Source organism: Orycteropus afer, unplaced genomic scaffold (genome assembly GCF_000298275.1).
Source record: "Orycteropus afer afer isolate SDZICR_OR568_19922 unplaced genomic scaffold, OryAfe1.0 scaffold00834, whole genome shotgun sequence".
NCBI classification, from domain to species: Eukaryota; Metazoa; Chordata; class Mammalia; order Tubulidentata; family Orycteropodidae; genus Orycteropus; species Orycteropus afer.
In genome coordinates, this window is record NW_006922421.1 from 516,328 (window position 1) to 542,107 (window position 25,780).

At 49.2% G+C, this 25,780-nt stretch overlaps 2 protein-coding genes across 2 annotated transcripts in view; both read right to left on the minus strand.

The window, feature by feature from the left end:
• Positions 1–10,121, minus strand: part of MTMR4 (myotubularin related protein 4) — a 20,732-nt gene extending 10,611 nt beyond the window's left edge. Inside the window, exons 1-9 of the mRNA XM_042783294.1 lie at positions 10,077–10,121; positions 8,559–8,648; positions 8,106–8,222; positions 7,473–7,555; positions 5,197–5,357; positions 4,711–4,807; positions 4,416–4,529; positions 461–657; positions 102–255 (exon numbers count right to left, since the gene is read on the minus strand). Coding sequence (XP_042639228.1) covers positions 102–255; positions 461–657; positions 4,416–4,529; positions 4,711–4,807; positions 5,197–5,357; positions 7,473–7,555; positions 8,106–8,222; positions 8,559–8,648; positions 10,077–10,121 — 1,058 coding nt within the window. The remainder of the gene's footprint in view (positions 1–101; positions 256–460; positions 658–4,415; positions 4,530–4,710; positions 4,808–5,196; positions 5,358–7,472; positions 7,556–8,105; positions 8,223–8,558; positions 8,649–10,076) is intronic.
• Positions 10,122–15,830: 5,709 nt separating this feature from the next.
• Positions 15,831–25,369, minus strand: SEPTIN4 (septin-4). The gene is made up of 12 exons (XM_007958017.2): positions 25,286–25,369; positions 22,751–23,044; positions 22,271–22,364; positions 21,323–21,409; positions 20,725–20,848; positions 17,564–17,698; positions 17,333–17,450; positions 17,144–17,245; positions 16,648–16,744; positions 16,396–16,555; positions 16,137–16,236; positions 15,831–15,890 (listed from the first exon to the last, which is right to left on the minus strand). The coding sequence occupies exons 1-12, from the start codon at positions 25,367–25,369 to the stop codon at positions 15,831–15,833; spliced, it is 1,455 nt and encodes a 484-aa protein (XP_007956208.1).
• Positions 25,370–25,780: the final 411 nt, after the last annotated feature.

Consider the following 25,780-nt stretch of genomic DNA (forward strand, 5'->3'; position numbering starts at 1 on the left):
GTAATAAGTGGCAGAGTCCTGGTCCCAAGCCAGGTTAGTTTGGTTCTTTCCACTTTGCAAGCTGTCCCCCACTCCCTCCTCAATAGAGCCACCCAGAGCACAGAGGCACTGGGATGACAGCAATACCTTCACATTCACAACCTCCACCCTTGGCCCGGTTGGCCACTGCTGCTGTGTAGGAGCGAGCATCCAAGATCAGCAGCTTCTGGGGAGCCATGGTGCTCTCCACGCCAGAGCATGCAGTCAGGGAAGAATCTATTTTAAATAGACAACAGAGAGAAGACCCTAGGTCAGGCACACAGCCCTGTGGTACCCCATCTCAGGACTAGGGACCCCCTTACACCCCCCAGCCTCCCAAAGGGCAGGCATTCAGGCCATTTTCTTTTCTTTTCACTGGGGACTTTTGGGAATCAAGGAAGCCAAAGTCTGCTCCCAGGGGCCTGTACCACCCACACCTTACCAAAGTCAGTGTCACACGCCTCGCTCGCATCACTATTCCCAGTGCTGGAGGAGCTCCCAGTGGCCCTCGCCCCTGGGTCCAGGGCACAAGCTTTGGCAATGGATGTAACCAGGTACTCATCATCAGCATTGCGCCAGCCCCACCAACTGATCTCAGGCTGGCTGCAGCGGGCAATGGCAGCCCCATTGCGCAGATGTCTGAAAAACAGGAGAAACCGTCAAGACTTTGACATTCACAGCCCCCAAAGGCCTACTGCAGAGACCTTAGGGGGCAGATCAAGGCCTCCAGAGCCAACGGGCTACCAGGTCATCCAGGCCATGACAACAACAACCAAAAGCCCTTAGCATCTCTAGAGGGCTTTATGGATTAGAAAGTGGTATCATGTACATTTTCTTAAATGGGCTCTGTACTCCCAAGGTAACCCTGACTGATCAAATCTGCACAGCACCTGTTCCAGCTACAGACCCCCAGCAGGAGAACAGGGACTGAGCCAAGAGCATGAACAAGTCCAAACCTCATAGTTACTACCTGTCTCATTCTATTTCAGCCATAATGTTCTACTGCAAGAATCAGCAAACTTTTTCAATAAAGAACCAGACAGTAAAAATTTTAGTAAATTTTTGTAGGCTACATCCAGTAACAGTTATATATTCTTTGCTTTTTTTTCTGTAAAGAAAGCATGGTAATGGCATTGTCTGACCTCCTCTAATTTCATGAGGGGGAGGGAAAATCAAGATGAACATCAACAGCTCAAGGCTGGTTCCCATGAAGTGCAAAGTCAGACATGCCACCACCCTCTAAACATTTTGCCAATTCTGTCACCAACTATCTCTCCCATGGCACTCACTACTTCTCTGCTGGGTTCGATAATTCATTGCTATGGCCACACAGAACTCACAGACAATACTCACAAGTATGGGGTTTCTTAGGGAAGTAATAGGTTATAATTCAGAATCAGAAACAACTCAGGGTAGAGTTCTTCAATCAGGACAGCTTCTTCTCAGCTGTGTCATAGGCCCACTTCTCTCTGGCCTCAGCCTCTGCCCTCCTTGGACAAGTGTTAAAAGCTCTTTTAGTTCTGCCAGTAGGTACCTGGAGAGGCAGCCAACCCCACCTGCAAGCCGCCTGCCCTGTCTCATGTCAGTCTCTTGGTTTAGCTGCCTCTGCTGTTGCCGTCCCTCTGCCATCTCTGTGCAGGGATCTTGGGTCCAAGGACATGCTCCACTCCTGGCTCTTCTTTCTTGATGGTAGTGAGATTCTCTTTTTTGCCTCTGGGATGGCTCATTTTAAACCTAGTGGGATGGCAAAACTGACCAATCCCCACCTTAGTGTTCCATACACTTTATTTCCATGGTCCCACCCCCACAAGGGTTCCATATACCTTATTTACATTATTAACAAGCTGTCCAATCCCCTTGGTGGGCCACAACCACCTTACATTTACATAGGTCCACCTAGTCATCTGGTGGGAGTCACAAAGGCTATGGTTAGAAGAGCCAGGAGTGAAATGCATTCTTGGATTTAAGATCCCTGTGCAGAGATGGCAGAGATGGTAACACAGAGGCAACAGAACCAACAGACTGGCATGAGACAGAACAGCAGGCTTCCCAGCCCATGGAGCAAGAAAGTTGAGTATGTTCAGGCAGGAAGCTTGCTGGTGGAATGAGGTGCCTCTCTGGACACCTATTCGCAAGGCTAAAGGAGCTTTTAACACTTGCTCAAGCAGGGCAGAGGCTGAAGCCAGAGAGAAGCAGGTCTATGATATGGCTGAGAAGAAGCTGTTCTGATTGAAGAACTCTATCCTAAGTTGTTTCTGATCCTGAATTGTAACCTATTACTTCCCTAAGAAACCCCACACTTGTGAGTTTTGTCTGTGAGTTCTGTGTGGCCATTGCAATGAATTATCGAACCCAGCTTAGTGAGTGCCATGGGAGAGATAGTTGGTGACAGAATTGGCAAAAGGGTTACAGGGTGGTGGCATGTCTGACCTTCGCCTTATAGAAACCTGCATTGGGCTACTGATAGTCATCTTGATTTTCTCTCCCCCTTGTGAAGTTAGAGGAGGATGAATGAGGCTGCTCCCATGCCCTTTTTATAGCTGGTGTCAGAAGTGGGATGAAGGTTGGATGGTGGCGGTACGTCTGACTTCCACCTCATAGGAATCAGCCTTGAGCTGTTGATGTTGTTCTGGAGCCTCCTACCTCCTCATGAAGTCAGAGGGGGTCACATGAGGCCACTGCCATGCCCTTTTTACATTCTCATAAATCTTTAAAAATGTGAAAACCATTCATAATTCAAGAAGAAAAATAAAGACTCAAAAGAAACTAGTCTATAGGACTAACAGTCTACACAAATCATGAATTCATCTACCCTGAGACCAGAACTTGATCATGACCAGTTACCACTACCAACTGTTCTGATCAGGGCCACAACAGATGGATCCTTATAGAATGGCAGAAAAACATGGAACAGAATTCAAATTCTTAAAAAGTCCAAACTAATGTTTATATATTGGAGGACATTTTCTTTGTTGGTTACCAGGGGTGGGAGGGAAGGGGAGGGAATGCTGTTAGATAGATAGAGATAAATATTGATTTGGGTGAAGAGAAGGGCAATGTACCAAATGTGAGTGACCAATATGGCAGCATTGAGGATGAGAAAGACAGAGAGAGTTACATGGGCATTACAAACAACAAATATGAACCCCTTTGTAAATACAATACTGAGTTGTTAATGAAAGCAAATATGGGTATAGGGACGGATAGATGGGTGAACAAGCTAAACAATTATGTATGTCTAAATGGAGAGTGTATCCAAGATCATATACAGGGTTGGCAGAAAATGGGCCTCTCGAAGAGTATGAAGGGATGGACACTGGGAGAAGGTAACTATGGGGAGGAAGTGGGAGGGGAGCTGCTGCATTGTAAATTTTGGTCAATGACATGAGACAAAGTATATGTGAACTGCTGTATGAAAAGTGAATTTACTCTGTAAATCTTCACCCAAATCCTAATAAAAAAAAAAAAAAAGTTAAAAAAAAAAAAGTCCAAACTTACTAGACCAGTTGAGACTAGAGGATTCCTTGAGACTACTGTCCTAAGATATTCCATAAACCTTGAACCAAAACTTCCCTGATACCAGCTTTGAGCTAAATAATAGATTGGTTCAAAAAATAAAGAATATTACCAGTGAGCACTATGCACCTTTAAAAAATCATCTACATGAGACCAAATAGTCAACAATTACTCTAAAGCAAGGATGAAAGGGTAAAACCAAACCTACTGCTATCGAGTCGATTGGACTCAGTGACCCTCATTAGGTCTCTGAAGCAATAAATATTTACAGACGTAGATTGCCCCATTTTCCTTCTGTGGAGTGGCTGGTGGGTTTGAACTGCCGACCTTCTGATTAGCAGTCAAATGCCTTAGCTACTGCACCACCAGAGCTCCTTATGAAAGGGTAAGAGGACAGGAAAATCATCCAGAAGGGAATTAATGAAAACATTAAAACTTTGTGAAAAATGTAATCAATGTCTCTGAACAACATGTGTAGTAACTGTTAAATGGAATCTAACTTGCTACGTAAACTTTCACCAAAAACATAATAAAATATTATTTAAAAAAAATATTCATATCTCATAGGCTACACACAAATAAGCTGCAGAGTGGATTTAGCTCCTGGGCCATAGTATACCAACCTCTGTTCTACTGCAATGTTTTACACACACACACACACACACACAAACCTCAAAAAAAAGAAATGAAAATGAATCAACTCCCTAAAAGCCTCCTCCTCAACAGGAAAAAAAAAAAAAAAAAAAAAAGCAGTTTCTGTTTTAAAATTATTTCATGGTCACTCCCCACACACTGTCAACCAGGCTACTGCAAACCTCCTCTTTGACTCTCTCCTTACTGCATAAGAAATAATCTCCCTACTTCCCATCCCACTGCCTCACCTATACACAACCACAGGGATCCGCTTCCAGGAACGGAAGGAAGCCACGTTCTCCAGTTCTTTATCTGTGATCCACACAGGAACCAGCAGCTTTTGGGGATAACTGGGGCACAACCTGAGAAGAGATCAGATAGGATCACTGAGCTAGGTCTAAGACATCTGATGACAATATGGCTTTTAGAGGACAGGGAGCCCACCTTTCTCACAGACCCAGCTGGGCCCACCATCCTTTACCCATATGTGGAGGAGGTTTGGGTTTGGTTTGGTTTTTGTTCCCCCACCCACTGCCTTCTCACTTGTAGTTGCTGTTGATGTGTGAGACTCTCCAGACATTCTGCAGGTCAAAGCCCATCCTCACAAGCTCTGCCTCCTGCCGACATCGTATGTGCTCTCCTGCAACACAGCCCCCATCCACTCCTGTCAGCTTCAAGAGCCAAGTCCAGTGACGGAGGAAGAATGACAACCAAGGAATAAGAATTCTCCCAAATTCTTATCTGGGAGAGCATCTAGAGGTCAAAGTCCCATATCTCCTTTTTTCACAGAAGAGGTTATGTGGCTTACTCAAAATCTATGTTAATGCATGGTAGAACCAAGATGATCCCAGGCCTTTCGTCTCCAAATTCTACTTTAAATCTTCTATTCTTTTCAATGATCTTATTACTGGCCATTGATTTTAAGTATTGTAAAGGCCATAAACCTGAAACTTACTCTTCTGGTTCTGTTATCTTAAAAAAAAAAAAAAAAGAAAAGGAATTCTCCCAAAGAAAATGGCCTAGCCTCACCTGGCTGACAAAGGTGGGTATGCTGGTCCTCTTCGGTCAGCCCCAGGCACCAGGCGTGGTAGGCAAAGGCAAAGAGGTCTTCAGGTTTGGCAGGTCTTGCTGTGGCTCGGCTTAGCCGTGAGAGCCACTCTTGGCACTGCTTGAAAGTGGAGAAGTGGCACCTGCCAGGCGAGAAGCCACAGGCCTGGGTGAGGCAAGGGGTAAGTGTGCTATGGGGCCATAAGGGTCAGAAACACAGCACAGGAAGGCTGTGGGGAAAGGAGTTTACAAAGCAGGGAGGCAAGGCATGGGCCCCTAGAGGAGGACCAGGGAGAGTAGCCAACACCCCAGAAAAGTTGTCCCATGTGACAACTCTCTTCCCAGGAAGAGATGTACTTATCCCCTTTTTCTTCCACGAAGAGACATGCTTTCCCCTTTAATGGAGCACTACCATTTATCATATCAAATCTAAATGCTACTACATGGCTCTGAGTGTCTACATTCCTTGTACCTACCCCTTCTTGTTCCTACCACACCAGACAAGCCTTATCTTCCATGACTCCCTAGCACAAACTTCTGCTTCAGGCAGGAGGAAGTCCCCACTCACATCACCTTATCTTTTCCCTATCTCCTTATTTTTTCTCTCTCTGCCTAGCTACCTCCTACCAACACTTTGAAGGTAGTTCTAGTCCCACCTCTTCCTTAAAGCTTCCATTCCACAGACTCCTTCCTCACTTGACCCTTATTATACTTGGAGTATTCAATAATAAGTTTTTCCATGCCCACAAGTTAAGTCTTCTTTCAGCAATTAAACTTTAACCTCCTGAGGGACAGAGCAATGTGGATTCTCTTTTAGAAATCCCTCATAGGCCTACTATGCTAAGCACACCCACCAAACCCAGTACATCAAGTCGATTCCAACTCACAGCAACCCTAAAGAACAGAACAGAACTGCCCCCACAGGGTTTCCAAGGCTGTAAATCTTTACAGAACCAGAATCCCTCATCTTTCTCCCATGGATCAGCTGGTGGGTTCAAACTACTGATCTTCTGGTTTGCAGCTGAGTGCTTTAACCACTGGGCCACAAGGCCTCCTTGCTGAGCACACTGTAGGCTCTAGAATGGGCATCCTTTTAATAACCCTTGGAGTCATCCCAGGCACCTCTTTCTTTTATATTCAATCTGTCAGCAAATCCTGTCAGCACTACTTTCAAAACACACATCCAGGATTTGACCACTTCTCACCATTTCAACTGCTACCATCCTGGACAGGCTATCATGATCTCACACCTCAGTAACTGCAATAGCTTCTTAACTAGTCTTCCAACTTCTGCCTTTGCTTTTGCTCCTGTCCCCTTCAGTCTATTCTCAATAAAAAAAGCCAGAGTGAGTCTACAAAAACATTAATCAGTTCAAAACATTCCAATAGTGTCCCATTTCCATCAAAGAACAAACCAGTCATTATGATAGCCTGCAGGAACCTACATAGTCTGACACTACCTTACCTCTCAGATCCTGTATCCCACTACCTTCACCCACATACACTCTACTCCAGCCACACTAGTCTTCTTTCCACTCTTCCAATATGCCAAGCACAGGCACTCATCCACCTCAGAGCCTTTGCACTTGCTGTTCCCTGTCTGGCACATTCTTCCTCAGATACCCACATGGTCACTTTATTCAGGTCTTGATTCAAATATCACCTTTGCAGGGAGGTCTTCTATGATCACTGTTTAAAGTTATAACCTTCATCTTCACAGCACTCCTTATCCCCATTCCCTGCTTTATTGATCCTTTTGCATATACCATAATTTAACATATTTTACTTACTTGTTGTTTACTGTTGGCATCTTCCCACTAGAATATAAGCTCCATAAGGGATTTTTTTTTTTTTTTTTTTGGTCTATTTGTTCCCTGCTGTATCCCTGGTACTTAGAACAGTATCTGGCATAGAATGGGGTGTTCACTAAATATATGTTAAGTGAATAAAAAAATGAACCAACATAATATAACTGTTCTGTCAGATCTCATTCTAGGTGCTTTCACACACATTACCTCATTTAATCCTTATGATGACCGCATGAGCTAGGCATTATCCCCATTTTTTCAGGTTTACATACTGGGTCATTAACATGCACTCCCATCCCAGAACAGAGTTTTCCCTCCAAATAGGGAAAGTGAGGCAGATTTTTTTGTTTTTATTTTTGTTTTTCTTTTCTTGTTGCAGACAAACTCTGGCAGCACAGAGGTCTGGACAAGACTGGGGCCAGAGGACCTGAGTGAAACTGTTGTTCTCACCTCACCACTTTGGAGTCCTTACAGGCAATGTGCAACTGGAACATATCACGACTCTCCACACTGTCAATCATCCGGAGGGGGACCTTTAGAGGAAAGGCAAACTGAAGCTCAGGTCTCCACTATTCCCCTCACTCATCTTCACCCCTGCCCAGTGCTGATGTTCAACCGCAGGAAGGAAACATGACATTTATTGAGGGCCTGTTAAGTGCCTGATAACTGTGTTGGTCCTCTATTTATGTAACCCCAATAATAATCACAATAAGCCTGCAAGGCAAGTGTTCTCACTCCCATATTATTAAGGAGAAAATTGAGTGTCAGGTGACTTAACCAAGGTCACACATCTGATAAGTGGCAGTGCATGAAAAAAGCCTGAGTTTGCCTGCAGTCTTCCAACACTGCAATTGAACCCTAGGAAGGGCCAGTGACAGAGTAAGGGAAAGAGGGAAGAAGGGAAGGGAGAATAAGTGAGAGAGACAGCATTCTAGCTAGGAGAATCAGACAGGAAAACAGGAGGTCTGTGAACAAACAAGGGAAGCCTGCCTTTTTTGAGATATGATCAGATAGAGCACTGGAACACTCCCACCTTGAACTTCACAGGGATTCTGGCTTGAGCATGGAGAAATAAGAACTCACGTTGATGACAGAGTCCTTGAACTTGATATGCAGCCGGTAGTTGGAGATGGCAATGAGAGCATCAGCTGCCCGGCCTAGGAACTCCACTCCCTCACCCTGTAGCACTGTGAAGGGCACCTGCCAAGGGACAGAGGAATGCTCAGACCAGAAGTGAGTCACCTCCTCCCCAGCCCCAACTCTGTAGGATCTGCTCTGAAGAAGCTGGGCCAAGACAAGAGAGGATAGTCCTCTCCATGGTAACGGCACCAGGCAACAGCTGCCTTTCCTTCCCTGGGGCCAAAGGTTTCATACTGCACATACAGACAGAATCCCCTCCCTCCAGAGACTAGGGAGCAGGAAGCCAGAGCTCCTGGTACTAGATCCCCTCTGAGATTTTTTTTTTTCTAGGAGGAGATGGTGTTTTGTAACTGGGCAGAAAGCCCTATTTGCCTTGGGTCCCCAACTCCTTCTTACCTGCAGATTTTCTTCCTCCTTCACTAGTTCTTTGGGAGGGAAAAGATCCTTGGCTTGGATGTACTCCAGGCTGGGGGGCCCCTCCTCACCCTGTGAGAAAGGCCACAGCCCTAAGTCGCCAGGCTCCACTTGGTTCATCAGGTCTGGTTCTGCTCCCCGCCCCAATCAATATACACACACACACACTATACACACACAGCAAACATACTTTTAACAGTTTTGATCACCAGTGGAGGGAAAAGAGAACCAGCTTGCTTGGGAGGGGGTGATGAGTGGGAAGGGAGGCAAAATGGAGGGGGTACTCAAGCTTATTAAGCCTAAAGGAAGAGTGAGGTCTAAGGAGGAACTGGGAATCTGCATTCCTCAAAGAGGGAATCACCTGTAGAATCAAAATTCCCAAAATAGAGGAAACACTATGTAGGAACAAGAGAAAATAATGTAGGGGGAATGGGAAAATGCTGTCCTGAGGAAAAAGAGCCAGGCGTTGGCAGATGGTTATGGAGACAGGAGGGAAATCATGCACCTAAGACCATGCAAGCTTCCTTCAATCTGGTGGGTGAAGGAGACAAAGAAAAGTGTGTGTGTTGCGGGGGGTTCAGTCCCGTGCCTCTAGAGGGCCTTGATGGATGCTTTCAAAGGTGTTTCGGAAGGAAAATGTGTTTTGGAGCTGGGCTTATCTTCCTGTTAGGCCCACACCGCTAACAAGCCCCCATCACCTGCTGAGCAACCTGCCCCACCTGCTGATCTGAAGGGAATTCCTGAAGAATACCCACAGCCAGCAGAAGTCACTCCCCTCCCAACCAACCAGGGAGGGGAAGAGGGGATCCACCATCTGGGAGGAACCAGGAGACCCAAGGACAGCCAGGGGAGAGAGAGAAGGCCTGGCAGACTCTTGGGGGGCGGGGAGCTTCAGGGAGGACAGATGGGGGAAGCTGGGAAGGAGTATTAGCCAGATGGGGAGGAGGGGAGGACTGAGAATGATGCAGAGGTTCGGAGTCCTGCAAAGGCAGGGAAGATGGAGAAAAGAGAAGCTGTCGGGGGACAGTCAAGGAGAAAAGACTGACGAGTCAGGTGAGGGATGGAATGTTAGAAGGGGGAGGGGACTGGAGCCCGGGGAGACAACTCCCAGACAACCAATGCTCCCCGACCAGACCCCTAATATCCCAGGCAGCCTACTAGCCACATCCCGTACACCCAAGCAAGGATGTAGCGGATGGGACTAAGACCGAGAGGTGGAGGTAAAGGGATGTACCCCTGCAGGGCGGGGCCTGGAGATCTGCAGTCAAGGGCAGTGGCCGCGGGCCGAGGTGGGCCACAGAATCTCCATCCTCAGGTTTCAACAATTCCCAGCACCCAAAGATTAAAGCAAGTGAAAGAAAGAAAAGGGTTAACCCCCCCTTCCCGGCTCCCAAACGTTGGGGGCCGAGCCAGGAGTCTTGGGAAGGGGGATGGGCTAGAATTTGCGGGTGAAGCAAGCGACAGGGATCTCAGGCCCCCGCAGGCGGGGCCGGCACTTACGAAACAGCTGAGCATGGAGCAGGAGACACGGGCGGTCAGGCTCATGGTCGCGGGCGGTCGGGGACAGAGCACATGTCCCCCGAGCCGCTGCGCTGCCCGCCAGTCCGGGGCGCCCGCCGCATCCCTGCTGCGGGGCCCGCCAGGTGCAGCCGCGGCGGCCAGGAGGCGAGCGCGCTGGCGGCGGGGCCCCGCGCGGCTCCCGCGCACCTCTCCCCTCCTTTCCACAATGGAGCGAGCCCAGCTCCGCCCTCCCGCTCCAGCACAGAAGGGAGAGGAGGGAGGCCTTGGGAGCGCCCGGGATGGCAAAGGAAAGGCGGAGGCAGAGGCGGGGTGGCTCTGTGCGAACCCCGCCCATAGCCCCAGGCTCCTCCTTCCCCAGAGCCCCTTGGCCAGGAGGGAAGCGCCAAGCCCCCACACACATCCCCCACCTCTCACCCCCGCCCCGGGACATCCAGGGGCTTTCTGGAATTGGGGCTTGCTGGAACACCCGCAGACGGTATGGGAGGGGGCTGGTGAGCAGCCCACGCCTTTCATTTCCCATTTTCCCAGGTGAGCCACCCCCTCCTGCCTTCCCCTTCTTTGAGTTCCCCTAAAGGTTGCTCTTACACCTACACCCCTGATGCTTTCCAGTCTCAAAGCTTCCTCCTTTCCCTCCAAAACTACCACCCACCATACCCCTGTCCATCAGGGTCCTGCAATCCCCTAACCTCTCTAAACCCTACCCCATCCTTCACACTCCCTCCATTTTGCCCCTTAGAATGGACACATGATCTGGTACCAGGCTGTCACTCTACACTCCTATAAAGGGAAGGCCTCTGAAATTTTTATTCCAAGGCCCCTGCCCAACCCTACTCCCTCATGTCCCATCCTTTTTTTTCCCATCCTCTGATCTCTGGGTAAGTCTTGCTGAGAAGAAAAAGAATTTCTTAGACTGAGAAAGAGAACAGCTGGTATAATGGACCACAGAAGCTATACAAAAACAAAGTTTGAAACCTAGGGATAGAAGTAGGGGGAGTGGAGTAGAAAGCCAGGACATAGGAGCAGTAATTAAGGGAGTCAGAATTATCCCAAGGATCACAGAAGGAGTTGGCTGGGACCCCAAATTCATTCCTGTGCCTGGTGACTTCTAGAAACCAGGGATTTTGTTTTATTTTTGCTTTTTGGAGGACAGAAGGAATGAGAGAAATCTGACATTTTATTAAGTATCTACTATGAGCTATGTCCTTTTCAAACATTACCTCACTAAAATCTTTCGGCTCTCTAAGAAGTAACAAACAGCAAGCTATTTTACTAGTGAGATGTTTCAGGCTTACAGAGAAAGTCTGCAATTGGTCTAAGATATTTAAGTAGCAGTACTAGGAAATGAGTTTAGACTGGGCTGACTGCTCTTTTCAGTGTATCAGAGAAGAGAAAAAGGAGAGGGGATGTCAGTCGGTGGGGGCCAGGACCAGCAGACTTACTGAGAACAGACCAATACTGTACACACCACACAATCATATATCTATGAGAGGAAGAGGAGGGAGGAGAGGAGAAAGTCCTTTTACCAACCAAATTTCTTAACCTGTCCCTAAGCACAAGGGATATTTGACAGAAACTGAAAAGGTACAGCCCAGAGCAAGGGCCTGGTCTGGGCTAGGGCTTGCAACTCTCTACTCCTTTCTCAACTCACTGCTTCCTCCTATCTCTCAGGGATTAAGTGGCTCTCTGAACTTGGGGTGACAAGCAAGAGATAGGCAGTTACAGTTAATGGAAAACATATCAGATTGTTATAGGTGCTCTGGTGGCATAGTGCTTAAGGCATCTATCTGACTGCTAACCAGAAGGCTAGCAGTTCAAACCCACCAGCCACTCCTTGGAAGGAAGAACGGGCAATCTACTTCTGTAGTGATACTGCCTTGGAAACCCAAGGAGCAGTTGCTATGAGTCAGATGCAACTCGATGGCAGTGAGTTTGCTTTTTTTGTTTAGTAAAATTCTGGGCACTTTGAGGGAATAGCCTGCTAAATATCCAGTCACCTGTGGCTGGAACAGGGGCTTAACGAAAAGCAGCACCTTAGAGCTGGAGAGCCCCCCACAGTTCTGATGGTGTTATTCCCTAAACAGCACCAACAGCATTCAAGGGGCCCACCAAGAAGTACAATGACCTTGTTCTGACTTTCTAGACCAGGCCATAGAGAGTCTACCAGTGACCCAAGAAGGAAGAGGAAGGTTGTTAGCAAGGGCTAAGAGAGCCAGTGGTGTGTAGGTAGTATGGGGTAGGCATGGTGTAGCACATGCAGGAAAAGATTTCTAGAAGTTTCCCGCTCCAGTGCAGTATGCCTCGCAATTTAAAGAATTTATAGAAGCCCTAATTTATCTATAGGGCCAATGAACCTGTTTAGGAACTGGACAGAACAGCCTGGAGTTCAAGGCCGAAGAGGGATGGGGCAGCTTCACCAGGGAAAGACACAAGGATTACAGAAAACAAAATGGTCTGAGGAAAGAGGAAGTACTCACCATTCTACCGTACTGACAGTCCTGGCTGCTTCTCACTGTAAGGAGACAAAGCATAACTGAAGAGTGCCATTGATTCACCATGGGACCAACAAATACCACAGATCTAGCCCTGAGCTTCTCTCCAACTCATATTCTCCTCCTTCTCAGGAATCTAGCCTGTCCACAACTCACCACTTCAGATAGAGGCAACAGAAGCCACAAAGAAAGTAACAAGTGATCCTGCAGGGCATGAAGTCAACCACACAGTTCTACAGCAAGAATGAGTGTTATCCAGGATCATTCAGCAGCATTTGAGTCCTGATTCTCAGACCAGAAGGGGAAGTAAAACAGTCCAAACCCTGTTCTTTGTGGGAGAGCAAAAAATCTGCCAAATCTGAAGAGACAGTAGCTGCACAACCGGCACTCACTTCTGGCCCTGGCTTGAGCATGAATCGACAGTAATGCTCTGCCAGTCTGAGTCCGGGAGTAGGACTACCTGACCCATTTACTGGGGGCAGAGTCCAGAGCAGAGGACAGGAGGGAGGGGACCACAACAAGCTATCAAAGAGTAGCAGGGCTGGACAGGTCCTGCTGAATGTACCTACCACCAAGTCCCACAAATGTAGGAGGCCACACATTTAACCACTGAGGGCAATCCAGGCCTCAGAGTCGCACCTGCTAAATGGGTCCAGGCAACAGAGATTTCCAGCTCCTAGGCCCACTTAGGAAGCCAGGCCCAGATTTCACTGAACTTTCCTTCATGCCTGCTACCCAAGCTCAGGAGCAGTGCAGCAGCGCACCGCAGGAGACTGGGAATAAAAGCCCCCATAGGTAGGTAGCTTTGCCTTCCTCCCTGATCACAGGACCTTCCCCAGCCCACCCTTCCTCGCAAACGGCAAGCCAGAGGTGCTGCCTCACCGCCTTCTGACACGCAGACTCTGGGAGACGGATGGAGATAGGAAGGTACAAGGACCAGGCCTGAGAGGCCCAGGGTTCCCACATCTAAAAGATCTGGCTCTTGGGGGACGGGCCAGAGTGGCAGGGGAGCCCAGGTGCCCTGGTTCTAGGGGCGGAGCCTAAGAACTCAGAGGCGGAGCCCATAATGACAGAGGGCGGGGCTCAGGAAAGCCATCGGGGCCCGGGGCAGGGCTAGACGCGGTCGTAGCGGTTTCCAAGCTGGCAGTGCATGGGGCACAGTGACTCACCCAGGAGGCGTCCGCCCGACCCTCCGAGGCCGCGCTCTCACCACTTCCGTCTCCCGCAGCTGCTGAGGCCGCGCAGCTTCGACCCCACCACGGTGCCCCTTTCCCCAACCAATCGTATATCTGGCCTGTGCGCGCCCTGGCCAATAGCCACATCAAGTCCCGCCCCGCCCCCACCGCGCAGCCGCCGCCCTCACTACTCACACCTCTCATTGGTCAAGTAGGGCAGACGCCTTCCCAGCCTTTAGCTTATCCGGTGCCAGAAGGCTAGACGCTACCTGGAGGGAGGAGGCGCGGTGCTGGAAGGAGACGCGACCAATGGGAAATCACAGCGCGTCCCTACGACAGCCAATGGGAAAGAAGTAGAGGGGGCTACCAGATAGGGCTCCTGGGGCCGGAAGTGAGGAGGCCTGTCGCCTACTGGTATCGCAATTAGAGGTGTGGCCTTGTAGGGGTGCGGGCTTTTCACTGCCACTTCCGGTGACGCTGTTGACTTAGAGGTATTTTTTAAATGGCTCCTTAGTGGCATTTCAGTTTATCCATTCTTGTTTTAGTTTCGCTACGATCATCCGGCCCCAAAGCCAGAAGGGAGAAACGACTGCTCCCGCTAGGCGAGGGAGGAGGGCAGGGCCTGAGGCTCTGTCTGGGTCTTCCCCTCTGGCGGCGCTGAGATTCCCGCTACCCTGCGCCTGGACTGGCTCATCCAACCCTTGGCGGCGAATTGACCCTGGCGTCCTTCATGATCTGCATAATGCCGCCAATCCTGAGTAAAGATCTCTTGCCGGAGAGTTAGGAAACCTGGCCTGAGACTGGCACTAGAAAGCTGCGGCCTCCTCGTCTTTAAAACGAAGAAGGAAAAAGGACTCTCCCAAGGACCTAAACTCGTTGCTCCTCCCTTCGTCTCTCCTTTGGGGAACCAGAGGAGATAGCAGGGTAGAGGGTGGCCGCTGGAGGTCGCCGTGGCCTCGCTCTATCACTAACGCGACAGAAGTGGAAAAGTTGACTCAGGTTGCCAGTGGAGTTTTACATCGTGAAATGAATATAGTCTCAGCTCTGGGGTGAGCTGGAGGGCTCTCATATAAGGCTCCTGGGCTAAAGTGTGCTCATTTATCTGTTTATAGAGCATTGAAACTCCCTACAGTTAAATTCCGCGAAAACAGGAAACTTGCTTGTGTTCACTGCTTTAACTCCAGGGTCTAGAGCAATATCTGCAACCAAGTAGATGTTTAATAAGTATTTGTTAAATCCTGAACTCCTCCAGGACAATGATTGTACTTTACCATCCCCAGCGCTTACTGAAGTATTTGGTGATTACAAGGGTTCCAGGCTTTGTTGAATGCTCTATCCAAGACTTAATTCTGCACATCCCTTTCCCCGGGTCAGAAGAAATAAGAAGTCTGGAGGCTGCATGCAGTTGTTTTCCCAATGGCAGGCATTAGATCCAAAAACTACAGAATTTAAGTTACTGTATTTGGAAAAGATAGGGAGAGGCTCAGGCTAGAGGAAGCATGTTTTTTTAGTTACCTTGGAGTCTATTTCAGTTCATGACAACCCACATGTTAAGGAGCAGAACTGTGATCCGTAGGGTTTTCAAAGCTGTGACCTTTCAGAAGTAGATCTCCAGGTGTGTCTTCCAGGTGCATGTAGGTGGGTTTGAACTGACAACCTTTAGGCTAGTAGTTGAGTGCTTTACTGTTAGCACCCCCCAGGGCCTCACCAGAGGAAGGACAGGTAATCATTAAGATGAAGGCAATAAGACAACAAGGATTTTAAGGATAGGGAAAGCTTTTCCCCATTGTCTCTTCCTTAATATCCAGAAACCAGCACCTTCCTCCAGCAGGCTTTCAAAACTGAGTCCTGAGATCTTTCTGTCTTCCAGGAACTGATAAAGATACAGACAGGGACACCAGAAGCAACCTATAGATTTGTTAAACTTTATTTCTTCTGAGCTGTGGGGAGGCAGCAGGGATGTAAGGCGAGGTGGCAGTGGCTGAAGGGGCCTGAGCAGAGCTGGGGCTGGAAGGGTCCGGCATGGGCAGGAGGAGGAGGACATTGAAACAGCCAGGGCTGAAAGCCAGCTAATGGGTCTCCTTCATCTGTCTTTGGATTTTATGCAGCATCTCCTGCATCCGCCGCAGCTGGAACAGGCACATGCATCAAAGTGAAGCCTTTTAGGGAGTTCCATAGTGTTGGAGCGTGCCCTTAAACTCTAATCTTTTTAGATGTGATGGAGACTACGGGAAGAACTGTCCACCAACCCAGGACCCAAATACACAGGGCCTGGGCCAGGGATCTTTTTGTTCCCAAACCAGGTGAGGTGAGGTTTATGATCAAGCAGGGGACCTCCCAGACTGTCAACCCCTAACACCTCATCCTGCTCTCACCTCCTCATCTTTCTCTCTTATCAGCTTCTCAGTTTCTGGATCTGTGCCTTGTGGGCCAGCAGGAATAGGCAAGTCAGTACCACTCTCTCGAGTCAGTTTGCTGAGGGGAAGGGGAAAGCAGGTTGGTAAGGCTAGGGGGACCACAGCACCTGCATGGATTGAGCTCAGGGCCTGTAGAAGAACAAGGGAAGGGCTTGGTCTCACCCAAGACAGTGCTTGGGATCCCCCCCACCAGCTTTCTCCTGGCTTCCGGTCATACTTGCAATTCCGTTCCTTCATCATGCGGGTCATGCTCTGGATGCACTGTGCCCGATAGTTCTCGTAGTGTGTCTCCCGTGTCACATCCTTCAGGTCCTGCATGTGGGTACGCACCAGCATTGTCCTCAGCTTCACAAAGTCGCAGTGCCCTGGGTTTTCCACTGCATAGCAAGGCTAGGGGTCAGCCAGGGGCAAGGGTAGGAGACAGCCAGTGAGAGAACGATGAAACCCAGTCACAAACTCAGTGCTTTACCTTCCACGATGCCCCAGGGGTAGAGCCGGCCCCGAACTCGCCTCCCTCTGGCTTCTACCACAGTATTACTGCCAATCACAGCAAATGGGATGCTTTCCTAGAAGAAATTAGAGATGCCTGTCAGCACCTCCATTCTCATCTGTTCCTTTCCACCTATATCTTCATCTCTGCTTCACTCTAGGAACCATGGTCTTCTACCCCAATGTTGTTGTTGTTGTTTGCCGTCGAGTCGGCCCCGACTCATAGCGACCCCTCCTTGGGTTTCCGAGGCAGTATCACTACGGAAGTAGGATTGCCCAACCTTCCTTCCGAGGAGTGGCTGGTGGGTTTGAACCGCCAGCCATCTGGTTAGCAGGCAAGTGCCTTAGGCACTATGCTACCAGAGCTCCTTCTACCCCAATAGCCTGCCCTTATATAGAATTCCACACATCCTCTCCTGCCCAGAAAGAAAAAAAAAAAATTAAGATGGGAAAGGGATGCCCTGGGGTGGCCCCACCTTTAGGGCTTGGTCTTGTAATTTGAAGTCTTCATCCTCATCAGAATCACAGTCTGGGAACTGGTAGATCTTGATTCCAAAGTACTCAATCTGCTCCCGGATCTACCAAACAAATGAGGGGTCCACAGTTCTGGGGACCCCATCCTTTCTACAAGCCCACCTACTCCCCACCCCATTGTCTTCCCTCACTTTGCGTTTCTTGCACTCCACTTCAGGAGGTGTCAGTGTGTCCGCCTTAGCCAAGATTGGCACGATGTTGACCCGCTGATGCAGGGCCTTCATGAATTCAACATCCAGTGGCCGGAGCCTGGGGAACAGGAATCTGTGACCACCTGCTGGTGGCAGCCCTGCCCCTGGTGCTCTTGGCCTGTTCCCTTGGTAGCACCCGGTGGTGCCAGGAGCCTCAGGCTCACACCATACCCGTGGCCGAAGGGTGAGATGAAGTACAGGCAGCAGTGCACTCTGTTGTCTTGGATGTTCTTGCGGTTCAGGCCACTCTCATCTCGGAAATACTGTTCAAACTGCTGGTCGATATATTCTGCCACAGGCCTCCAGCTGGGGCAGAGACAGACAAACAAAGAAACAGTGCGGAGTGGAGGCTGCCTTAGGAGTTCTGAGACGTAGAGAAGTAGCCCATGCCCCGAGCAGTGCTTCCAAGACACTATTACTCCCTAGTAGCTCACTTGTACTACATCTTCAGGGAGATACTTGAGTGGAACAGGGGTGCAACTCATGTGCCGTGACAGAAAATTAGACTACGCACACAAGAAGAGTCTAATAAATACTAATTTTGTGAGAGGAAAAAGGTTCAGGTGAACAAATAAAGCAAGAAGAGTAGCAAGGTGGCTGCAAGCAAACACCAATTGGAAGGCGTGGGAGCCCTAAGTCAGGTTCACAATCTAGCCTCTGAGCCTTTGCTCACATGGCTTCACATTCTTCCCTTTCAACTCTCCAAACTTACTCTATCCTTCAAGGCCATACCCAAGAACCATGGCTTCCAGGAAGGCTTCTTGGACTATACCAGTGCATACTGATCTCCCACTTCTCTTCATTGCACAATGATGGATCTATTGATATTTATAGTTAATTATAATTCAAGTCCTTTGCTCTTCTGTTACCTAGTTTAATCCTCACTGCCCTGATAGGTAGACAATCTGAGCAACATCTCTATGATTTTTTTACATCAAGAAACTCAGTCCATGTGGGGAACTGTAGTCAATGTCGTGAAACAAAATGTGTATGAACTGCTATATGAAAAATGGATTTGCTCTGTTAACTTTCACCCAAACCACAATAAATAAAAAAAAAAAAAGAAAAGAAACTAAGTCCAGAGCAGCTAAGAGACTTGCTCTAGATCACTTGGCTGGAGCAATCCTAGCTCAGTATGGTTGCCACTATACTGCCTGACCCTTAAGTTGTTATATGATTGACTTATATGTTAGAGAATGTGCCATCCTGTCTGTTCCCCACTACTAGACTGTTAGCTTCTCAGGAACAGTGATCACTCAGACTTGCTCTGCATTCCTTATAACGTCCAGCACAGGGCTGGATACCTAGTATGTGCACAATAAATTCCTATGGGTTGACTAAGTGGAGGTACACTACATACCATAAGGTGCCAGGCAAAGAAACCAATATTATTATGGAAGGTAAGAGGAGTCGGGTAGATTAATGGAAGGGGACAGTGGTACTTGCTACAGTAGAGACCAGGTACTGGTTGGGGCTAGAGTTTCAGGGCAAGCCCAGTTTGCTAGGACATACTCCCTGGCATCCTCTTTAGAACAGGGATGGTGATGATGACATGGGATCCCCTCAGTCTATCAGGAGGACTTAGGGAAACCATGCACTATGTACACCATGTACTAGCACCATAGTGTGGCAAGAATGTAAGAAATGGCCCTTCCCTCAAGGCTATGTAGTTGAAGATGAACCAGTTTGCTGAGCTGAAGTCATGTATTATAATGATAAAGCATGCAATGAGGGGGTTCAGAGCACAGAATGGTCTGTAAGGGTTGATTAGTCATTGAAGTAATAAGCTCGGGCCAGCTGTATGGGTGTGTGGCCTTTGTAATCACACAGGCCCCACACATAGAAGGGCTCATGCTTGGTTAAATGTTCTGCTGTTCTAAAAAAAAAAAAAGACTAAACCCACTGACTCATCACAAGTTGATTCTGACTTATCACAAACCTATAAGATAAAGAAAAACTGTCCCATAGGGTTTCCAAGGCTGTAAATCTTTATGGAAGCAGACAGCCTCATCTTTCTCCCATAGAGTGGCTGGTAGATTTGAACTGACAACCTTTCGATTAGCAGCCAAATGTTTTAACCACTATGCCACCAGAGCTCCTTGCTCTGCTGTTTACCATCTTGGAATTTTTAATGCTTTTTGAACAAGGGGTTCCACAAATTCATTTTGCACTGGACCCCACATGTTACATAGTCCTGCAATTATCACCATCAAAGTTCTTGAATGTAATGAATGGTTTTCAATACACATTCACTTGCATTATTCTGAGTGATTTTCAGATCAACTGGGCAAGGTGGTAAAAGCAGTTATTTTGCTACTGAACAAATTATACAGTCAGTCCTGCAAGTATCACCATCAAATTTCATGAATGTCATGTAAAGAGCCCCTTACAGTTTTTAATGCACATTCCCATGTCTTATTCTGAGTGATCTTCAGATCAACTGTACCAGGTGGTAAGGGCTGGTATTTTGCTACTGAAGAAATAGGAACACAGTCATTTGCTTAAGAACATGCAGTTACTAAACAACGAGTCAAAAATTGAACTCTCAGTCCTCTTAGCATCACCCTGCCTAATTTCTTCATCAAAACCCCCTGTCTTTCTCACCCATTCTCCTCCTCCTCTACTCACTTAGGTCTTACTGTTACCAAAGCATCCTTTCAGTTCCTAAAAAAAAGCCAGGAGTGATCAGCATGTGTGGCAAATCTACCTTTTCTTTTGGCAGATGGCCTGAAGGGTGCCTGGAATGTAAACAAGGTTTCACCCATTTCTGCCCCTTTGCTTCTCTTTTCTTCCTTTTATGCCTCCCTCTGTGCACTCTCACCCCTTCAATAAGACTTGTGTGTGGCACCTAAAATGTTGCTACTGAAAGGAAGTGGAGGAGGGAGAGTGGCATTTATTAAGCACCTACAATGTGCCAGGTACTACTCTGAGTTATAATTTACTCAATAGCAATGTTTTTTGTTTTGTTTTTTTCCTGACATATACATATAGCAATGGTTGTTTTGTTTGATTTTTAATGTGTCAGGTCCTGTGCTACATGTTTTCACATGTGTTTGCTTATTTAAGGCTCTTCTTTCTCATCTTGCCTCCACTTCCATTTACAGCATTAAAGACTTATATAGGGCAGAGGTGGAAGGAACATCAGAGGTCAGCTATTCCAATCCTTTCCCTCTTAATTTACAGAGGAAGAGGCTACATATGGTCCAGAAAGGGGGCATGACATACTCAAAGTCACAAATCTCTTCCCCTGACAAGTATGGATATGTGTATGCCTATATGAGCATCTATGTATGTACTGGGAGGTCCAGCTGGGGTTGCTTGGTCAGACATACCACTCTGTGTTGTTGACTGCATCCCCAAAACCTGGTGTGTCCACAATGGTGAGCCGCAGCCTCACTCCCTTCTCTTCTATGTCCACCGCATGCTTGGTGATCTCCACAGTTTGCATGATCCTCTCTGGAGAAGGGGGAAACTGAGGCCAGGGCAGGGGCAGGGACCTGCCCAGTCAGGACAAAATGCCCACCCCAGCAAGCTTTGCCCAGACTGCCTCGTCTACACAGCCCCCCTTCCCACCCGCTGTTCTCTGGGAACGAGCAAGGAACACATTTCCCAACACAGGAAATGCCGGTGGCTGTTGGCTCAGCCCCAACGTCTTCTCTGCTCCCGCCTTTTTTCTTGGATTCCTGGAATCCTTTGGGGGTCAGAGACTCACTCCAAGAGCAGGATTCTGGTGCCTGCTCCACGTCAGCACCCAAATCTGTAGGGAGCTAGCTGGTGGGCTGCCAGGTTGGATGGGCCTATGGAGAGATGCCTTCCATCTTTCTAGGAAGGCATGGTTTCCTGGCATGCTGGGAGGGCTCCTTCCTCAGGCTCTGGAGTGAGTTTGCTCTCGTTAGACAGGTCTGCCTCATGCTCCTCTCCTTTCCTTACCTTCAGCGCTGAGGAGTTTCCGGTCCCGGTACAGATCAGTGAGGAAGAGGCTATTGACAAGGGTAGATTTACCCAGGCCAGATTCTCCTGACAGGGGACAGAGGAGAGAGGCATCAAATCAGAAGGTAAGATCTGTGGCCAAGAAGCTCCTCTCCCTCACCCTCCATCCCTGCCCCGCCCCAGACCAAGGTGTGGGAAAAGCTGCTTTCTTATCTAACTGGGAAGGGACTAACCAAATGATAGCATTTTAAAGCTGGCAAGAAGCAACAAGATCAGCTTGCCTAGCCTTCAGTGAGAATTAAATGAGGCCCAGACATTACAAACAACAAATATGAACCCCTTTGTAAATACAATACTGAGTTGTTAATGAAAGCAAATATGGGTATAGGGACGGATAGATGGGTGAACAAGCTAAACAATTATGTATGTCTAAATGGAGAGTGTATCCAAGATCATATACAGGGTTGGCAGAAAATGGGCCTCTCGAAGAGTATGAAGGGATGGACACTGGGAGGAGGTAACTATGGGGAGGAAGTGGGAGGGGAGCTGCTGCATTGTAAATTTTGGTCAATGACATGAGACAAAGTATATGTGAACTGCTGTATGAAAAGTGAATTTACTCTGTAAATCTTCACCCAAATCCTAATAAAAAAAAAAAAAAAGAAAAAAAAAAAAAAAAAAAAAAAGTAAATGAGGCCCAGAGAGGGCAAGAGATTGCCCAAGATCTCACAACAAGAGGCAAATACTAGAAAATTCTTGGTCAAGTGATCTTTTCACCACTTCACCTCTCTATACACACTTTGAGCCACCAGGGGCTCCTGCCTATTATATAAAAAGGCACAGGCACAGCCACTAGCTGCTTGCTCCTCCTACATCCCCCCCACCCCAACACCCACACCATCCCCACTTAAAACTCCACTGCCCAGCCCCGCCTTGCCCCTGCTCTACCTGCCACCATGAGGGTAAAATCAAAGCCTTTCTTCACAGACTTTCGGTGGACTTGGTTGGGGAGGGTCGCAAAGCCCACATATTCCTTGTCATCCTAGTGGACAGGAAGACAGACTTCATCAGGGGGACAGGCAGGAGGGACCCCAGGACCCAGCACCAGACTTCTCCCTTCTACGTCTTTGCCCTAGTCCTATAGGAGCAGTGCCAGACTCTTTTGAGGCCCTATGTGGGGCCACCAGCTGAGCCTCTTGCTCCTAAAGATACTGTCCATTCCTCATGCCCTTGGGGACAGACACCAGGGAGATGAGGCTGACACAGGCCAGAGCAAGGTCCCAGCTCACCCACACGCATGTGTGCACTCTTCCTCTCTGTCTGTCTGTCTGTCTGTCTCTCTCACACACACACACACCCCCAGTGCTCCCTCCCTGGGTCTTCCTGTACCAGCCCACAGAAAGGTGAAAGCAGGGGTGGAAGCTCTACCTCAGAGGAGTCATAGGGATCAAGCTTGCCCCATGGGCTTCGAGGCCGGGATGAGGGGCTAAGGGGAGCTGGGGCAGAGAAGTACTGGTGGCTCTCAGAAGGCTGGGACCACGAGGGGGGTCTGAACTCCAGGTCATCATCGCAGAGGTCTGGGGCCTGGGGTCTTGGCTCCGGGATTTGGGGCCTGGACACCCGGGTCTTGGCCTCCAGTGGGTGGCAGCTCTCGATCCCTGGGAAATCCTTCACGAATTTGCTCAGTTCTGTGTCATCCTTTTCCTCCATGAAGTGCTTGATCTGAAGGTTTGGGGGGATGGGCAGTAGGTGGGAGGTGGCAGGAAGGGAAGAAGAAAGGAAGAAGACAGGAGAAGGAGACAGGGAGAGAGAGGAATGCGCCCCTGGTTAGAAGGGAAAGAGACTGCAGGAACAGCCAAGCCAGAGAAAGTCTTCCTATCCCGCCCTCACCTGCTCATGGGCCACAGGGTGTGAGAAAGGACCGTGTGGTCCAGGAGGAGCCCTGGGCAGTCCCCAGAGCCATGGTGACTGCTCTTGGGAACTATGTAGCTCACGTCCTGGTGCTCCCTCTCAGCAGGGTGATCACTAAGGCCGCCCCTCCTGGGGAACTGGCTGAGCCAGGGGTCAGAGACTGCCCCTGAGGCCAGGAAGTCAGTCTGAACAAGGGGAAGCAGACAGAGAGGCTTTAGAGCCAGAAGAGAGCAGAGAGTCAGAAGTGGGCATGGGCAGCAGGGAAGAAGAGGAGGGCGGAAGAAGTGGGCAGCCCCAGGTAACTCAAGAGCCAGCCGGGAGTTCTAAACCTCTTTTCTCTGTGAGTCTGTGAGCTATAGGCCTAAAGGGTAGATTCTCCTAGGGGGTACTCAGCCCACAGGGCTCACTACCCAGAGCTCAGCACTGCTGACCCTGCCTCCTCATTCCAGACATTGAGACACACCAGAGCTTGACCCTGTGCCCCAGAAGATAAAGGTAAACTTGCCAGGGGGTGCTGAATGTGGGTGGAGGACAGCCAGAGGGCCCAGGGGAGGGAGGATGGGACTGTACTTGTTATGGAATCACTCAGGGAGGGCTGAAGGATGGCTGGGCTCCAGAGCTGCTGATCGCCTCCAGCTATGAGGGATCCTTCAGTTACCCCCTTGCCCCTCTTATCCAGAGCCAGGCTCTAGCCAGCAGTGCAGGAGGGTCTGGCTTGAACTGGGAGCCACGGCGGTTGGTAGACAGAGAATGATCTGGCTCCTCTGCAGAGGCCTGCTCCACCGCCTCCCCAGCTTGGGAGAGGAGTCATCTTCCCACCTCCTGCCTCAGTTCTCTGCCCTAAAGTTTCCCTCTCCTTTCAGGCCAGACCCCTTTGTAGGGTGCCTGGCGGTGCTGGGCTCAGCTCTGCCTCACAATACCCATGTGCCACAACCAGACAATGGACAAAGGCTGGCTGTAGAGATTGACTCACTCTCTGGGGGCTGGCCAAGGCAGTAGGGGCTACCCTGGACCACTGTGGAGTCCCAGCCACACTAGGGGGTAGATAAGATAGTTACGGTCTTCCCACTTGTCCTCATTTTACAATGGGAAAAATTAAGGAGGCAGACTTGTACGCTGTCAGAGATAGAGATGGAGAGGCTAGAGAGAAAAGTCCCCTAAGAACTACTTCCAGGCTGTCACCTCTTAAGTCCCCAAACCTGCTTGTAGCCTTAGTCTCCAGAGCTGGACCCAAAGCCCCACCATCAAGTTGATTCTGACTCATAGTGACCCCCACTGGGTTTCTAAGGCTGTAAATGGAAATAGATTGCCTCATCTTCCTCCCGTTGGAGCAGTTGCTGGGGTTGAACCGCTGACCTTCTGGTTAGCAGCCAAAATGCCTTATACACTTACCACCAGAGCTCCTCCAGGGCTGGACAGAGGACAGGAGAAAAGGACCCTTTAGCCAGAAACTAGAACCAGTATGTGGGGGCTTATTGACAAGAAGAGGCAAGCCTGACCCAAGAGGCTTTTCTCATCCATAGTATTTGTGGGGCCTAGTGGGGTGACCATACATCCCAGTTTATGCTTATTGTCCTGGCAAGATGACTATGTCCCCTTTCGCTATCATAAGTGTTCCAGCTATTAATTATATGGCAAGAGAGAAGGGATGGGCCTGGGGGAACAGCAGGTCTTGTTGGCCGGCAGCTTAAGAGTCTGGGGAATTCCAGAAAGTCCTACCCCTCTGCACAGCTCCGTAGTGAGCCAGCAGTTGGTCCTGGGTCAAGCTAAGGATGGGAGAGTGAGGACTGTGCTCAGCTTTCCTCAGGAACATTCTGGGGAGAAGAAGAAACCAGAACAGGGAGAAGGGTAGGTGCTGATGAAGATCCTCTGGCCCTCACAATCTTCCAGCAGAGCCACCAGGAACCCAGCAGCATCCAATCTGCCAGCCCTGGCTTCTCATCAGCATGGAGTAGAACACAGGGGCACCGCTTGCTCTGACAGTAGCCAAATCATTTTCTGACTTTGAGCCTCAATCCCAGCCACTGCAAGGGGAAGACAGGTCTGGTCCACCCATCTCCCAGAGTAGCACCTTATCCCAGCTTCAGTCCTGTCCTCAGGGACAGAATTCCCTTGCCCTCCCTGCGAATGGTCCATGCCCCACACTTCAAGCTCCCTGTCAGCAAGCTCTAGGTCTAATTTTAGCTCCCAGGCAAAGTTCCTCACACACAGAAACAGCCGTGTCTTGACGCTCTTGTTGTAATCTGGCTTCCTGGCTTGCTCCTTTCCCTTTCTCTTTGACCCCCAGTCTCTGGCAAGGGCCAAAAAAGCCTGTGGAATGTCCTTTTCCACCCTCCTCCTCCCCTTCCCTCAGCTCCCACCCTCCAAGGACAGCCCAGCTGCAGCAGGATCACTCGGTTTCTCTGCAGTCCCCTCCTCCTCTGATTGGCTGCCCCATGATGCCTGACTGCTGCCTACCCCTGTGGGCACAGCACCAGCTTCCCAAGTCTGCAGCACAGGCTCTTGATCCACTTGGCCCTTTCTGATAACCCTCAAGGACACAGAGGC